At 36.1% G+C, this 17,678-nt stretch overlaps 1 protein-coding gene and 1 pseudogene across 2 annotated transcripts in view; one reads left to right on the forward strand and one right to left on the reverse strand.

The window, feature by feature from the left end:
- The window catches only part of TEX15 (testis expressed 15, meiosis and synapsis associated), an 89,585-nt gene that overhangs the window by 41,389 nt on the left and 30,518 nt on the right, over positions 1-17,678 (reverse strand). Inside the window, exons 1-2 of one of the 2 annotated variants that reach the window (XM_023583688.3) lie at positions 5,662-5,748; positions 1,391-1,541 (exon numbers count right to left, since the gene is read on the reverse strand). In XM_023583688.3, coding sequence (XP_023439456.2) covers positions 1,391-1,529 — 139 coding nt within the window. In that variant the 5' untranslated portion in view covers positions 1,530-1,541; positions 5,662-5,748. Of the gene's footprint in view, positions 1-1,390; positions 1,542-5,661; positions 5,749-17,678 lie in introns of those variants that run through there. The other variant, XM_058290100.2, reaches the window with a different exon arrangement.
- LOC131276530 (RNA-binding protein PNO1 pseudogene) lies at positions 3,680-4,406 on the forward strand (annotated as a pseudogene).

Genomic DNA, 17,678 nt, shown 5'->3' on the forward strand with positions numbered 1-17,678 from the left:
CTTTTACTGCACTGATACACTGAGTTTTTATTTTAATTACTGCATTTTTCAGTTCCAACCCCCATTCCATTCTTTATTAGGCTTTCCATTTCCTTGCTAAGACTTTCTATTTTTTGTTTGAAGAGTGTTTGCAATTGCTTATTGAAACACCTTTACCATGGCTGATTTAAAAGTCTTGTCAGATAATTCTAACACTTTTGTTAGCATCTATTTGATTTTTTCTTATTCAAGTTTAGATTTTCTTGGTTGTTGGTAAAATAAGTGATTTTCAATTTTACTGTGGTCATTTTGGGTCTAGGTGAATTTAAATCTTCATTAGCAGGTCTCTACTAAAACTGTACCAGCAGGGGAAGGGAACCCCTTTACCACAGGTTGAAGTCCTGGCTCTCCCCTTAGCCTCTAATGACAATGTGGGAAGAGGGTGCCTTGTTACCACTGGAAAGGAGTGGAAGTCCACGCTCACCACTCAGTTGGTCCATTGACAGTCTGGCAACGGAACAGATGACTTGCTATTTCTGGGCATGGAGGAAGTCCAGACTCCCTGCTTGGTCTCTGCTGATACTACCCCTTGCAGGGAGGGATGACATCACAACAGGGAAGGGATGAAAACCCACTGACACTGTGGGGGTGGGAGGAGAACTCATTATTGCTAAGCAGTGGTAAAAGTCCTGGATCCCTATTTGGCCTCCACTGACACCATAGGAAATGGGAAGGATGCCTTGTTACTGTTGGGGTTGAAGTTCAGGTTCCACACTTAGCCTCCTTTAACACTGCCCCATTAGTGAATGGAAGGGATATAGGTGGAAGTTTAGGCCCCCACTCAGTCCAAAACTCAGTCTTTGCTGACAAAGGTGCAGAGGCCATGGTGTTTCCACCTGGTGTTTTGCAGAAGTACAGTGTTCATTGAAATACATTTCTCACTTTCTAGCTTGCCCCTTTCCCAGTCCTTTGGCAAGAGAGAGGAGGCTTTTCTTGAAGGTATTTTATCAGTGTCCTTTGGAGTCTGAACATTCGGTTCAAGATATAAAGGAGACAAAAATAAAATCCAGGAAACTTACTGTGGTGTCATTCCTCAAGTCCCAGCATTCCTAGCTGGTCTGTCTTCTTCTTTCCACCTTTCAGAGTTTTCATATATCTGTTTTATTTATTAATAACATGCAGGGTTTTTAAGTGTACGTAGTGGGAAGGATAGGAAAAACGAGTCTACTCCATCTTATACAGAACTAGAAGTACACGAGTATTTAAAGCATTAACTTGATTTTTAATTTTTGTGTGTGTGGGACTTGATTTAAGATAATTTTATAAAATCAAACCAGAAGAGCCACATAAAGTAAGAACAGAGAAATACAGTAATAAATATTAAAAATTCCATCTTTCATAGAAGTATTACCTTTCCCAGGTGCCCTTTTGATCTTGGGGATGGTGAATTTCTTCAAGGGACTGGCTTCTATACCAGTAATTGATAAAGGTTCACTGGTTGAACTCATTTTCCATAGTATCTTGGGTTTAGCATTCTCTTTCATTTCCATTTTTTTGTTGGCCTAAAAGATATCCAAAGTTATTAAGCAAAAGATCAATAAATATGAGGCAATGGCAGTAAAATTGTCTAAAAGTTCTCACATGAACTTGAATATTCTTGGTCACACTGTGAACAGGTTTCAATCTCAATTTGCCATGTTATCCAAAACAGAAAATGAATTAACTTTGATTTTTACATAATAATAACAATATTTATTTTGTAATTTCTAACAAAAACTTTCTTATAATTCATGTAATTGTAATTAGGTAACAAAAAGCCTCTGCATTCCAGAAAGCTTAATAACTTTCAAATGTAAAAATTTTCATAAACATTGGTAAAATTCTTGCCAAATGCTTTTTAAAAACTATTTTTCTTACACACTTCTGTGATTAGAATAGTTCTTCAAATAAGAATTTGGGGCTGTGGGAGAAACTTAGGGAAGTTGTAAACCAACTCTTTCATGTATATCCCTACAGATGATGGCCAAAACAACTGCCCATTGGCTGCTGTATCAATCTATACATGGATCAAGACATATACTGTTATACATAGTAACAAAGCTATAACTTTTATGCTTTATCATAGTAAAAATGACCATAAGAAATATTTCTCCCTTCTATGTCCTCCCCTCCATTTTCCCTCCCTTTCCCTCTGTCCTGTGCATCTATCTCTCTTTCATACACACAATACTGATTCTTAACCTTTTAAGACTTAAACCAGATATCAAAGAAAATCTATGGACTCCCAATACAAAGAGATAAATATGTATATTAACAAATTTTTCATACCATTTCATAAGGCTCATAGGCCTCCTGATACCTATCAACTGCTTGGTTCAAATACTGACTCACAATCCAAATTAAGAGTAGCCAAGATTCCACAGAGGCTCATAAGGGAGAAGATTCTACAGGTCATAAAGGATTTTCCCCCAATCCCTGGATCCCTCTCTCCTCTAGTCTTTTATAAAGGTGATCTTGCACTTTCCCAAACATGGATCAGAATAGAGAACTTAGGGAGACCTCTAAAATGACAAGCACTAGTGGTGCTGCCTCCAAAAAATAGTACCCTTAATATATACCAGTTCCAAAGATAGCTGTCAAGACTGCTGTGCTCACCTGGCATTTTAGCAAGGGGAAGAAGGTAGAGGCATTTCAGAATGACTTAAATTACATAAATTCTTCAATTAAGCATGATCTATACCAACCACACACAATCAGTTGAATATACTTCACCTGAAGAATTAAGTGCTGAGATGATTCTCAATATTGTCCTTAATTACAGCTGAATGAGATATTCAGGAAATCTGGATATTTCATCTGCACAATTTCTTACAAAATGTTTGTTGCATAGACTTTATCAGTAAAAAAAGACTTCTGAACATCACTGATTTTGTTTTGTAGTACTTAAGAAAATACTTTGCCACAAAGTAGTCACATAAAAAGTGCTTGATGAAAGATGAATATTTAGAGAACAATGTTGTTATTCAATGTCCTCTATCAAATAAGCTGCACCTAGCAATTTTTCAAGTATTACCTTTCAAGTAGGAATAATATCTCTATCTTTAGCCCAAACAAATCTGTGGACTTGGGAATGTTTGAGAATGAAAGAGAGTGAGTTTCAGTTCATAAGAGGAAATTTAAACCTGAATACCAGATTAAGAAGAAATGCTATTTAGAAAGGCGGACTATCAAAAAGCAATGGCTAGGGAAGCGGACTTGGCCCAGTGGTTAGGGCATCCGTTTACCACATGGGAGGTCTGTGGTTCAAACCACGGGCCTCCTTGACCCATGTGGAGCTGGCCCATGCACAGTGCTGACGCACGCAAGGAGTGCCCTGCCACGTAGGGGTGTCCCCTGCGTAGGGGAGCCCCATGCGCAAGGAGTGTGCCCTGTAAGGAGAGCGGCCCAGAGTGAAAGAAAGTGCAGCCTGTCCAGGAATGGCACTGCACACACGGAGAACTGACACAGCAAGATGACGCAACAAGAAACACAGATTCCCGTGCTGCTGACAACAACAAAAGTGGACAAAGAACATGCAGCAAATAGACACAGAGAACAGACAACTGGGGTGGGAAGGGCAGGGGGAGAAGGGGAGAGAAATAAATAAATAAATATTGGGAAAAAAAAAGCAATGGCTCAATTCCTAGGGATAGAAGCCGAGATGGAGGCAGAGCCCTGGGGCCAAATCGCTTCAACTAGCTCACCTGCAAGGTGGCAAGCTGAGCAGCTATCGGCAGCCAGGGAGGGCGGGAATGTGGGCCCCATGGACACCAGAGCCTGGCCCGTGTGAAGAGACCTGTTTTCCCACCCCTCTCTGGGGATGAGTTCCTGGTTGGGAAAGAAGAACCTAGGAAAATTCCCATCCTGGCTAACATATATGTCATTAAAAGGAAACGGGATGAAGTTATTTACTCTTATAGAACATTTGGGACTTTAGAAACACTTCAGATATGCTTTAACATTAAAATCAATGAATGTAGAAATCAGAACTTATAAAGAAACAAAGGACATTAGTGCCGTGCCAAAAGCAGCTGATTCTGTGAAAGCTTTTATTCTTGGATTTCAGGTGGAGGATGCACTTTAAACTTTTAAAGAGACCTTCTCACAAGGGCAGTAGGAAGAATTACTGGCAAAGGAGGGAAAACCAAGTTCACCACAGAGAAAGTGAATAGTTTCGGCTGATTTGAAAGTTCACAAATCCTTGGCTCTTCCAAAACATCAAGATGGCAAGAACTGCCATTTGCAACCTTATTCTGAGAAACCCTCCATCAAAAGTTTATGGCAATATTCAAGCAGAGCAGCAGATGGATGCTGAATTCAAGTCAGACACTTTATCTTGGACTCTATTGAGAAAGACCTTATATTCTACAAGAGTTCAAAGAAACTAGGGAAAGGATTTTTCAGTTACTTTTTAGCCGCAGTCCTTTCTTCCATTCTCAGCCAGAAGTGTAAACACAAAGAAAACATTTGATAGCATTCACACTTAACCAATTTTAGTATAATTTAAATATCAAAATTTAATACATTATTACACTTAAACATTGAGTATAATTTTCATTTTAAATCACATTTGCAGATTTTTAATCACATTGTTCATAATTCTCATTTGGAGGAAAACTTCTTGCTTAAGGGGTTAGGTATAATTCCAGGTTTTTCAATTTATAAATTTGTAAGCATTTCTTCTCTATGGATTATAATTAAAAGAATTAAATCAGAAAACTTCTCTATGAATCATGATCCTTCCTTAATATTGGGGGTGGTATGTGATTATGTTAGAATTAGGTTGTTAGCAATAGTTTTGGCTATACATACTGTGTGAACCTGGACAGACTAATCTTTGTACCTGTTTTGCAGTTTATAAAATTAAAATTAAAAGCCTGTGCCACAAAAAAACAAAGAGAACGGCTCAATTTCAAAGTCTTCTGGCTAAAAGCCTTGTTTTCACTGATTTTTAAAATTACCTTTTATTTGTACTAAGATAACGATTTTCCATTCCAAAATAATTTAAGTAAAAAGTTAAGTGTATCTTAAAATATCAAAGGACTTGTTATAAAGTTGTCCTGCAGATGGGCAAAAATCATCCCTCTTCTGGTAATCTTAGGAAAGGATTCCTAATGCTACAATAGCTGCATCATGTATGTTCTTAGAACTTTAGTCACTAACATACATTCTGAATTTTTCTTCAGAGTTCTAAAAGGTTAGGATAAAGAATTGCTTTTAATAAACACAAGGTTAAATTGGACCATATATATGATAAATTACATATACATTTAGTCAGATTAAGTCAAGAATCACCCAGGTAAGACTACAATGTAGAGCTGAAATATATTTTAGCCAAACTTTCCATTTTATAATTCACAGGTCAGCAAACTATAGCCACCTGTTTTTATAGGGCCTGAAGCTAAGAATGGCGTTTATATTTTTAATGACTGGGGAAAAAAAAGTAATATTTCATTTCATTAAAAATGATATGAAATTCAAATTTCAATACCCATAATAAGTTTTACTGGAATACAGCCACACAAATTCATTTACCTTCTATTCTAGCTTTCCTGCTGTAAGAGGAGAGTCAAGTAGTTGTGACATAATACCAAAAAGCCTAAAATATTTACTATCTATCCTTTACAGAAAAAGTTTGCTCACCTGTGTTATAGATGAAGCAATTTAAGTATCAACAAACTAGGTTAAGTCAAAACCAGGTCTTATGATTTCTACAGGGACTCCTTTCTCTTGTAACCCCCTTATCTCAATCATCTCTCCCTTGTACTATAAATTTCATTCCTAGGTACTGTCCTTCTCTATATAGCCTTCTCAACAACAACTAAATAGGTTCAAACTTCACATTTTATAAACCACACAAATAAAACCTGCCAGGGTCATATTTGTCCTTCTAAATCACTTCCCACTCTTTCCTAAGCTGATTTCCAGCTCCATTCTACCTAAAGAGCAATCATCAAAGTCACCAATCATCTCCGTATCACTCACTCCCACAAGTACATATCTGGCACATACCTTACTTTGCCTCTCTGCATTTCATATGTCTGACCAATCAGTTCTTGAAATAATATACTCGACCCCTGCCTTCTGTGACTTCACAATCATGATTTCATACCTACTTCTCTGGCAGTACTTTCTTATTCTCTTAAACACTTATCCTTCTATATCTTTTATTATTGTGCTAATTAATTTTTACCTAATATAATAAGAAAATATTCTCTTTTAAAAAATTACCAAGAAAGCTAATCTTCATTTTGACGACCACCACTACCACCACAAACATCAATCATGATAATCATCCCTTCAAAAGTTAATCTCTTTTATGAGTTTTCCAACCATTGCTTGATACTTTAACATCCATATATAAGAATTCATAAAACAAAATTAGTCTATTTATTACATATATAGTATCAATTAGTAACACTTAAGTGTTTTTTGCACTCAACATTTTTCAGTATTGAGTTTATTGATTAGTAACATAACAGAAAATGCGGCCCCTGACCCAGAAGCTTATTTTATGAAATAATTAAGTGTCCTCAACTATGTATTTTCAACATAATGTGTTGAGTTGAAATACAGTTCCATTTCTTCTGACTCATTTTTACTTATTCATTTTTGTTTTCTGGGATCTGACTTCTTTTATCTGCCTTTATTTTTCTTATTGTTTTTTTTCCCCTTATTTAAACTCTCTAGTTTACATCATACTGGATTAGGCCTTAAGAGCGTAAACAAAATGTGAAGGCTCTGTCTTTGGAAATTTATATTCTAATAAAAGCAACACCCCAGAAGGATAAACATTTCAAAGAACATCTCAAATGATGTAGTAATCTCTTCAGTCAAGGTTTTCAGAAGGCTATTGAACCTTTATTTTGTATATTTCTGTCAGAGGAATGAGCCTTGGGGAGTCTTCACTTGATAATTTTCAGAAAGTGGCATATATTATTATAAAGAAAAACTAAAATAGTAAAATATTTGTGTCCATGTACATTGACAAGAAAGACATAGATAGAAAAGTTAGGTATATCAAAGCATAAAGTCATTGGCCCACTTCAGGAGTCTGCAACCTTTCCACTCCTGAGTAACTGGGAAACGTGTGCTTGCCATCAGGAGGCCTGAAACAATCAACATTACTTTAGATCTTTTATGTTGATAACAATTCATGTCATTCCACTGTATGATGGTGATAACATTTTATTTAGCCATTTCTCTACTTTGGCCATTTAGATTGATTCCAATTATTTTTTATTTTTTTGCTGTTACAATCAACATGTATACACGTCCTCCTGGTTCTGAGGTGTACTTCCAAGGGTGAAATATCCATTTAAATTTTTACTGGTATTGCTATACTATCCTGCAAGGAATTCTATTATAGTCCCACCAAAAATTGATAGTGCCTGTTTATCTGTAATTGCACCAATACAGTATTTTATCAAACTTCTTAACCTCGGCAAACTTGATATAAAATAGAATTTTGTGGTTTTAATTTGTATTTCTTTTATTATTACTGAGATTGAGCCATCTTATTTTTCTCTCATTCATTGCTATCTTTTTCTCCATTTTTTTTTCCTACAGGGAAGACAGTCTTTTCATTAATGATCTGCAAAACTCCTGTATACAAAGGAAACTACATTTTGTCTATCGTAATGTTGCAACATTTTAGCTTTTTTATTGTACTTACAGCATTTTCCTTTTATGGCAAAACTTTAAATTTTGTGTAGTGTAATTTCTCAATTTTTCATCATACTGGGTTTTTACATTTTCATCAGCAGTGTATGACAGTCCAGTTGCCCCATAACCTCAACAACACTTGATATGAACAGACTTTAAGTTTTGCCAACCCGATAGATGGAAATGATACCTCATTGCAGTCAGTTTGCATTTCCCTGACTATTGATGAGATTGATCTCTACTGAATACACTGATTGGCCATCTATGCTTTCACCTCTGTGTAACCTCTGGTCAAGTTTTTAACCACTTTTTTCTATCATGTTGTTTATCTATTTGTAAGAAATCTTTACATGAACTACTACCTCATCAATTTTTTTTTTAAGATTTTGTTTATTTCTACCCCCTCCCTCCATTGACTGCTCTGCATCCATTCACTGTGTATTATTCTGTGCCTGCTTGTATTCTCATTAGGCAGCTCTGGGAACCGATTCTGAGACCTTCTGGAGTGGGAGAGAGATGATCATTCTCTTGCGCCACCTCAGCTTCCTGGTCTGCTGCATCTCATATTCTCTCTCCTCTGTGTCTCTTTTTGTTCCATCATCTTGCTGCGTCAGCTCTCTGCGTGGGCAAGCAATCCTGCTGGGGGCAGCACTGTGGGCAGACCAGCACTCCGTCTGGGCCACCTTGCCACAGGGGCAAGCTTGCCTTCACTAGGAGGCCCTGGGTATCAAATCCTGGACCTCCTATACGGTAGATGGGAGGTCCAATTGCTTGAGTCACATCCGCTTCCCCTCATCCATTTTATTTATTGCAAATTTCTCTTACTTTATTAACTTGTCTTTACCCTTTTTGAAGAGACATATTTAATTTTAATGTAATCCAAATGAATTTTCCCTTCATATTTTGTGCTTTCCTTTTTGATCAACTTAAATAATTTCCCCAAAGGTCTTAAAGATAATATTGACTTCTCTTCTAAAAATTTCATAGTTTTGTCTTTCACCATTTAGTCTTTCATCCTCCTGAAATTCATATTTGTCTAAGGGCAAAAATGGGGCTCAGTTTTTCAATATTAATATAAACTGCACAAGTATTTATCTTTAAAACCTTTCCTTTCCATATTTATCTGTAATACCAGCTCTGACCTAAATCAAACTTCTGTGTACACAGAAATTTCTGGGCTTTCTGTTCTGTTTCATTGGTGTTTTCTGTATCCCTGCACCAATACTATACTGCAATAAGTCTTTTTCTTTTTTTTCCCAATAAGTCTTGATACATGTCTGGGCAAAAACAAAAGGAAAGAAAAAACACTGTTTAGCAACTGGAGTATCTTTGCTCTTACACACACAATTTAAAGGAGGATTGTCAAGTAAAAAATCCATTGTAGGTTTTAACTAGAATTTCATCCACCCTATTGACTAATTCTGGGAGAGCTGACAGTTATATTAGTCAGCTAATATTCCTATTTGTGAACATGCTACATCTCTCCACTTACTCATGTTTTTAATGTATTTCAATAGTTTACATTTTTTTCCATGGTGGAAAAATACATATTATAAAGTATTTCTGATTAGGTAGTTAATAAAATTTTTGTTATTTTAAATGGTTTATGTTTCATTCACTGCTAATATATTGATAATGGTGTTGATAATGATGATAATAATAATGGCTAACACTTATATAACACTAGGTACCAGATACTTTTCTAAGTGCTTTACATATATATTCCATTTAATCCTCACAATACCTTTTTGTGATATCCTGATACACTTTATTGCAAATTAAAAACCAGAAATATAGAGAAGTTAAATAATGTGCCCAAGGAGACATAGCTAAAAGTGTTGGCTCTGAAATTCAAAGCCAGGCAGTCTAGTACCAGAGTGAATGCACTCAACAACTAGGCAAACAGTCTTTCAGTGAAATTAATTTCTGTATATTGACTAGCCAGCAACATTGTTAGATTCTTATTAATTCTAATATTTGTCTTCATAAACAACCATATCCTCTATGAATAACAAAGGATAGTTTAATAATGACTTATGGTTTTGTTTCTTCCTTTCCAATTTTTATTTCTTGTGCTTACCTTACGCACTGGCTAGGAATTTTAATATAATGTTTAACAGAAGTGATAATGATAGGCATCATGGTCTGGTCCTGGTTTTAAAGTGTATGTTTTAAATCTTTTATAATTTATAATATGATTAATTCGATTTGTTTTTTGGTAGACATGCTTTCTCAGGTTAAATTTTTTTGGGGTATAAAACACTGCTATTTTCTCTCAGCATTCTGAAGATATCCCACTACTTACTGACATCCACTGCTCCTGTTAAGATATCACCTTCCAAATGGAACTGTATAACACAGTGAACCATGTGGTAATAGACTGTAATTAACAGTACAAATATGCGAATGTTCACCTATGAACTATAATAAATGTACAATATGAACACATTGTGTTAATAATAGGGGGTGTATGCAAAAATACACCACATGAACGCTATGAACCATGGTTAGTGGTAATAATCTGAGGATATTCTTTCATAATCTGTAACAAATGTTCCATAACAAAGCAAGGTGTTGGTGGAGGGGTGATGTATGGGAATTCCGCCAATATGCATGACTGTTCTGTAAGCTCATAGCTTCTCTAATAAAAATATATATTAAAAAAATAAAAAAAGCCTATGACAGTTTTTTAAAAAAATGATCACCTGCCAAGAAATCACCTGCCCATCTAATGGTCATTCATTTATGGGCAGTCTTTATCTCTGGCAGGTTTTGAGACCTTCTTTTTTGTCTTTGGTGTTCTACATTTTCATTATGATGTGCAAGGTGTGAATTTCTTTTACCTTGTACAGCTAAGTATTTGGTAGAATTCTTCTATCTAAGGATTGGTATCTTTCAACAGTTATGTAAAAATTTCAACAATTTTACCTTCAAATATTGCCTTCAAAAATTACCTTCAAAAATTGTGGCATTTTTCTATCTCCATATTAGAGAACTTTTAATGACCTTGTGTGTTAAAATCTCCAATATATTCTTTGTGTTTTGTTTTAGGAGGTACCAGGGAATGAATCAAGGACCTCATACATAGGATGCATGCGTTTAACCACTGAGCTATATCCACTCCCCAAGGAGAGTTGGTTTTTTCACGTTTGTTTTTTGTTTTTACAAGGTGGTACCAAGGATCGAAACTGGGACCTCATACATGGGAATCAGGCACTCAACCACTTGAGCTACATCCGCTCCTCTTCTGTTTTTTAATCCCTCATTCAAAACTTTCATTTTCCTATCTGCATTCTAGATTATTTTTTCAGATCTAACATGAGGTTCACTGATTCTTTCTTTGGCTGGGTCTAATCTGCTGCTAATCCACTAAATTTTAATTTTAATCATTACTTTTTTCATTTATAAAAGGTATATCCAGTTCCTTTACAAATCTACTTCATACTTCTTACATTTTAAATCTCTACTCACTTATTAAAAATGTTTTGTATTTTTTATCTTATGAATCTCTTATGAATGTCATTCTCCTCTTTATCCTTCGTGCTGTTTTGCTTACTGTACTTTGTTTTCTGTATGTTTTATTTTTTTAACAGTAAGTCACATTCCTAGGTACTTCTGCGGATTCTTTGAGCACTAATATTGAAAACATTTCACGTTTCTTAATACTATCCCTTGAGGGGTTCAGAAGGAATCAATTTCATATTTGGGTTCAGTCCTTTACATATAAAGGCTAGGAAGTTTATGCATAGGATTTCTTTTCCATCCTGTATGATCTTAGGCATTGTACCCTATGTCCAACATGGACCACAAAAACTGGAGCTTACGGTCACTGGGTTTTGGTAGATGTCTTTAGGCTAAAAGAGGGCTTTCTTACTCTTCCTTTTCTGTTTTCCCATTTTCCCTTAGTTTTTAGCTTCAAAGAATTCTTTACTTTTCTTGCCATCTCACTGATGCATTTGAAAAGATTTAAAATATAACTATATGTAAGGTATGTATATTCCAGCATTGAAGTTATTTTTAGTAGGAGAATTGATAAAAGTTGACTTTATTTTTTTTAAGATTTATTTTTTTAATTTATCCCCCACCCCCACCCCATTGTCTGCTTTCTGTGTCCATTTGCTGTGTGTTCTTCTGTGTCTGCTTGTATTCTCATTAGGTGGCTCCAGGAATCAATCCTGGACCTTCTAGAGTGGGAGAGTGGCGATCATTCTCTTGCACCACCTCAGCTACCTGATCTGCTGTGTCTTTTTTTTTTTTAATTTCTCTCCCCTTCCCCCCCCCAGCTGTCTGCTGTGTCCATTTGCTGTGTGTTCTTCTATGACCGCTTCTATCCTTATCAGCAGCACCAGGAATCTGTGTTTCTTTTTCTTGCGTCATCTTGCTGCATCAGCTCTCCGTGTGTGCAGCGCCATTCTTGAGCAGGCTGCACTTTCTTTCACGCTGGGCGGCTCTCCTTATGGAGCACACTTCTTGCGCATGGGGCTTCCCTATGCAGGGAACACTCCTGTGTGGCAGGGCACTCCTTGCGCGCATCAGCACTGCACGTGGGCCAGCTCCACATGGGTCAAGGAGGCCCAGGGTTTGAACCACGGACCCCCCATGTGGTAGGCAGATGCCCTATCCATTGGGCCAAGTCTGCTTCCCTGCCGTATCTCTTACTGTCTCTCCTTTGTGTCTTTTTTTTCCCATCCCCCCTCCTTGCAACTTTTTTGTGTACTGTCTGCATTCTGTGTCCATTTGCTGTGTGTTCTTCTGTGTCTGTATTTATCCATTTTATTTCCCCTCCTCCCTTGCAGCTTGCTTGGTGTCTGCTGTCTGTGTCCATTGGCTGCATGCTCTTCTGTGTTCTTGTCTCCCTTTCTTTGTTGGGTCACCTTGCTGAGTTGGCTCTTCGTGGCACCTGTGGGTCGGGCGGCTCCCTGCAGCGTGCAGGCAAGCCTGCCTTCACAAGGAGGCCCCAGACGCAAACCAGGGCCTTCCATTGGTAGACGGGAGCCCAACTGATTGAGCCTCAGCTGCTTCCCTTTGTGAGCCTTTTTGTTGTGTCATCTTGCTGCACCAGCTCTCTGCATGGGCCAGCACTCCTGTGTGGGGCAGCATGCCTGAGCAGGGCAGCACTCTGAACCAGCTGACTTTCACCAGGAGGCCCTGGGCATCGAACCCAAGACCTACTACATGGTAGACAGGAGCCCAATTGCTTGAGCCACATTCGTTTCCCTGACTTTATTTTTCAAAATATCATGCTTACTGACTAATCACTAAGCAAATAATCAAAATAAGAATTTATTTTGAAAAAGGATTGTTTTCCTTCTGGAAATAGTTTTTATCAGTAAGGTTTTACAAGTAAGACTTTATTTAATAAGCATGGAAGACATTTCTCCACTTTCAAGCTTTATTTATATGTTTCTGCAACTGACATATTACAAAGAAACAGCATATTCATGGATTTATAACATAAACCTCTGTTGCAACTTTCTCAACTTTTGGATGAGAATATGATTATATATACCAATACCCGCTTTGCTGTATCTCTAGACATACACCTCTAATTCATTCCTATTTTCCTTATGCAGTATTCAACATCAGTTTAAGTCTCATAAAATAATTTCTAGTAAAAGCAATTAAACAAAGTTGTTACATGAGAGCTCTTTTATGATACTGTTTTTCAAAGTGTAATATGTGTCATACTTGTGGTATACAGGATTATTTTAGCTAGGACAGGATGAACTTTTTTCATTTTAATAAGGTATTTACTTTATCAAATACATAGCTATACAAATACTATTTCTTAAGCAAAACTCAAGTATGTAGGTATTGCTGGTAATCCTCCTTAAAGAGATTACAAAATTGCACATTTAGGGTACAGTCATGTCTATAAATATTCTAAATATTTAAGAAAACCTACTCATTGCTGTATATACAGGAAATTGCTCACTAATTGAAATATAATGAAGATTTCAGAGAAATGCTAAATCAAGACATTAAAATTGTCATCATATTAAAGAACAGGCCAATGAATTATTGACCTTTTTCTAAGCACTGAAAAAAATGTGCAGTGATTACAAACTTATAATTTCATAACAAAGCTGGGTATTTTCCTCTCCTGAAAGTCTTTATTCTTTGAGCACCAAGGCTATTCTTTCTAGAAACATCATCAATCTATAAGATCTTTGTAAGATGGGAGTTGACTGTGAAGACTGATATATCTTGACATACATTTGCTCATTTGCACAAACTAAACTTTTCTTTTACAAGTGAAGTAATGAAAAGTACACAGGGAAGTGGACGTGGCTCAGGCAATTGGGCTCCTGTCTACCATATAGGAGGTCCTGGGTTCGATACCCAGGTCCTACTGGTGAAGGCGAGCTGGCCTGCATGGTAAGTGGCCCACACGGAGTTTTACCCCACACAGGAGAGCTGGCGCAGCAAGATGACGTAACAAAAAGAGACACAGGAGAGACAATAAAAGACTCAGTAGAGAGACAGATTCCCATGCTGCTGACAACAGAAGCGGACAAAGAAACAAGACGCAGCATATAGACACAGAGAACAGACAACCGGGGGTGGGGGGGGGGGGAGGAGAGAAAAATAAATAAATAAATAAATAAATCTTAAAAAAAAAAAAAGAGAGTAGATCAGGGAGCTGAGGTGATGCAAGAGAATGAGGACCTCTCTCACACACGGGAAGGTCCCAGGATTGGTTTCCAGAGGTGCCTAATGAGAGTATAAGCAGACACAGATGAATGCACAGTGAATGGACACAGAGAGCAGACAGTGGGGGGTGGGGGGGGGAGTGAGGGGGGGTGGAGAGAAGAAATAAAAAATAAGAACTTTAAAAAAAGTAAACACAAGGGCTACAGAACTGGAAGTATATTATATATACCTTGAATCTGGTCATTTGAATCTTTTTGTTATTGTTGTTTTAGTTATTTTTGGATTGCTGGCCTACTAATACATGTCTAAGGTATTTGCTGGACATAATTTTAAAATTGTGGAGAGATATTTGAAAGTATGGATAAAAAAACTTCATGAGTATTTTCCCAAAGAAGGTAATGTTGTTAATGACCGATCTTAAAAATTTTAATTGTTTTCAACCATGAATGTATTTTAGGCAAGCATTTTTCTAAGTTCATGAGTGTTAAATTTCATCTTCACTTTAATTTTTAATTTTATCTTTACGTTGAATTTATTATCTTCCCTTTATATACACTAATATTGGTTTCCCCTTTTATACAGATATAAGGTGACCTTCAAATAATTACGATTAAAATGTGAATCAAATTATAGAAAGTTCTTAAAGAATACTAGTATGAGTTATATGGTGTATTAGGATATAACATTATCTATGAAAGTATAACATAGAATTCATCAAGGTACTCTGCTGTGGTGGGGTGGGGCATTCATTTTGAGCTTAAATTTAAAAAAAATAGTGACCAAAGAGAGCTTAGACACTATGCTCCTATTACAGAGCGCTATAAAAGATGAAGAAAGTAGGCATATACTAAAAAATGTTGGAAGGAATCAAGTTTTCTAAAGGAATCCCCCAATAAAAATTTTATACTTAAAAACTCTAACAAACCTTAGTACTAAGTTTGAATGATCACTACTACCATCCCTTAAAGAGGCCTCTCATCTTTTACTTCATATTTTCTTTAAAAGCACAGAAGTACCCAAAGAAGACACTAGATAATCATGTGTTCCACTTAAATAACCTAAACACATAGTAATTTTTGGAGCAACAAGTACATAATTTATATGACATGAAACAGTGGAGATTGGTGAGTTGGAAGACTTCCCTTCTCCACAGCAATTCATTAAGATTTCTCTAACCCAAGGGTTCTTAACCTTCTTTGTTCCACGGACCCCTATGCTAGTCAGGTGAAATGAATACTACCATAACTTATTTATTGCATACATTCATAAGTGAAGGAAGTGCTAGATATCAGGTGAGGTCAGAGAAAATAAAGATAAGTTGATTTTTTTTTTCAATTCAAGCTCATGGACCCCCTGAAATCTTTGGGGTCCATGGACCCCCGGTTAAGAACCCCCGCTCTAATCTGTATTAACAACCACATTCAACACTACCACCATCATCATTATCTTAGCATATCAGCTCTCAATCGCAAAGTATTCATTATTATTATAACTTGCAAAAATTCCATATTTTTTGTTTAATGTATTATCTTTATCTATATTTGTTATGTGTTCCCTCCAACCATTTATTTTCTTATGAGAGTTTTCAGGCATCTTTCCCTAATAAAGGTAAATGAAGAAATACTTTTTAAAATGTTGTTATATGTGGTGTGCATTCTTTACAGCTATATTATATTCCACAGCACTGATATGCTGTGATTAAAATTACCACTGTGCTTTTGGATTGTTGCTATTTTTGCTACTATATATAGCTTTATAAATATTCTGCATATTTCACACTCAGAGGACAAATAGTAGATAAGTATCTTCTGCTTTATAGCTCTTGTTATGATTGTCATATTTGGTACTAGAATTTATAGTAAAAAGGAGAGAAAAAAGCTTTGGAGTCATGCAGAACTTTAAACCTGGTTCCGGAACTAGTAATGGGGCTGCTGAATTATTACTTATCTGTGAAACTAAAGTAAGAATATTTCAGTAAATTGTGAAGATTAGTATAAGGCTTAGCATACTACCTGGACTGTACTAGGTGCTCAATAAAAAAATGTTTAAGCTGAATGAACACATAAACAGGCTATACAATGTTAAAGTATTTCTACCAAAATATATTCTCTCCTGTAAATCTAAATGTTGATGATAGCAACATTTAAAAATTATCTTAGATCAGGGAACATGAAAAAGTTAGGCCCAAGGTAATTTTAATGTTCTGTTACAAAGGCAATATTTCTTACAGAATTTCAAGAGTAATTATTAGACTGAAAAAGTCAATCTGAGAAAGTGGAAGAAAAAAGAAATGGTTGTTAGTGGCTAAAAAAAAAAGGTGAGATAAAATAAATCTTAATTATAATACAGCATTTCAAAGAGTCCAGCTCAATGAATACACCGGAAGAGATATGAAACATATTGTTAAGATGGAATAAATATATATACTATTTAATTAAAATAGTACATTTATAATACCAAACCAAGTTACATAAGCTTGTAGAATCTTAGTTTCCCATCTACAAATGTAAACAATAGCAATATATGCCCAACCCATAGGACTGTTGTGAGGGCTAAATTAGTAGAAAGTACTTAGAATAGTGCCTGGAATATAGAAAATGCTATGTATATAATGGTGATTTTACTGTTATTTCCAAGGAATCCATAAAGTGGTTGGATAAAATAAATACCAGAAACTTTTAACTAAATACTAGCAAAACCAACAATAAAACAACAACAATTAAAGATTTTTTTGAAAAAGGTCCCAGGAACATACAACATAAATACAACATAAAAATTCTTAAATGTATTCAAAAGTAACAGGAGGTAGAAGAAACAAAACACATACTATTTTCAGTGAAACTTGATGATAGATTCACGGGCTAAAAAACGATGAAGTTCTCAATTTTTCTGTAAATCTAAAACTGCTTTAAAAAATAAGTCTATTGGAGACTGCTGAGCCCCATCTCTCTGTGGCCACCTACTCCAGACACAGAACATCCAGTCATGGATTAAAAAAAGAACTGGTGCAGGGGGCCAAACCGGCAGAGGGATATGATGACATGGCAGCCTGGATGAAGTCTGCAACTGAGCAAGGAGCAAAATTATCCAATGAGGGGAGGAATCTTCTCTCAGTTGCTTATAAAAATGTCATAGGAACTCATAGGTCATCTTGGGGGATCTTCTCAAGATAGAAAGTATTAAGAAAAAAACAGCAGATGGTTCAAGAATACAGAAAGAAAACTGAGACTGTGCTAAGAGATATCTGCAATGATGTACTGTCTCTTATGGAAAATTTTTGATCCCCAATGCCTCACAAGCATAGAGGAAAGCCTTCTATTTGAAAATGAAAGGAGACTATC

The sequence above is a fragment of the Dasypus novemcinctus genome, chromosome 29 (genome assembly GCF_030445035.2).
Source record: "Dasypus novemcinctus isolate mDasNov1 chromosome 29, mDasNov1.1.hap2, whole genome shotgun sequence".
Classification (NCBI taxonomy): domain Eukaryota; kingdom Metazoa; phylum Chordata; class Mammalia; order Cingulata; family Dasypodidae; genus Dasypus; species Dasypus novemcinctus.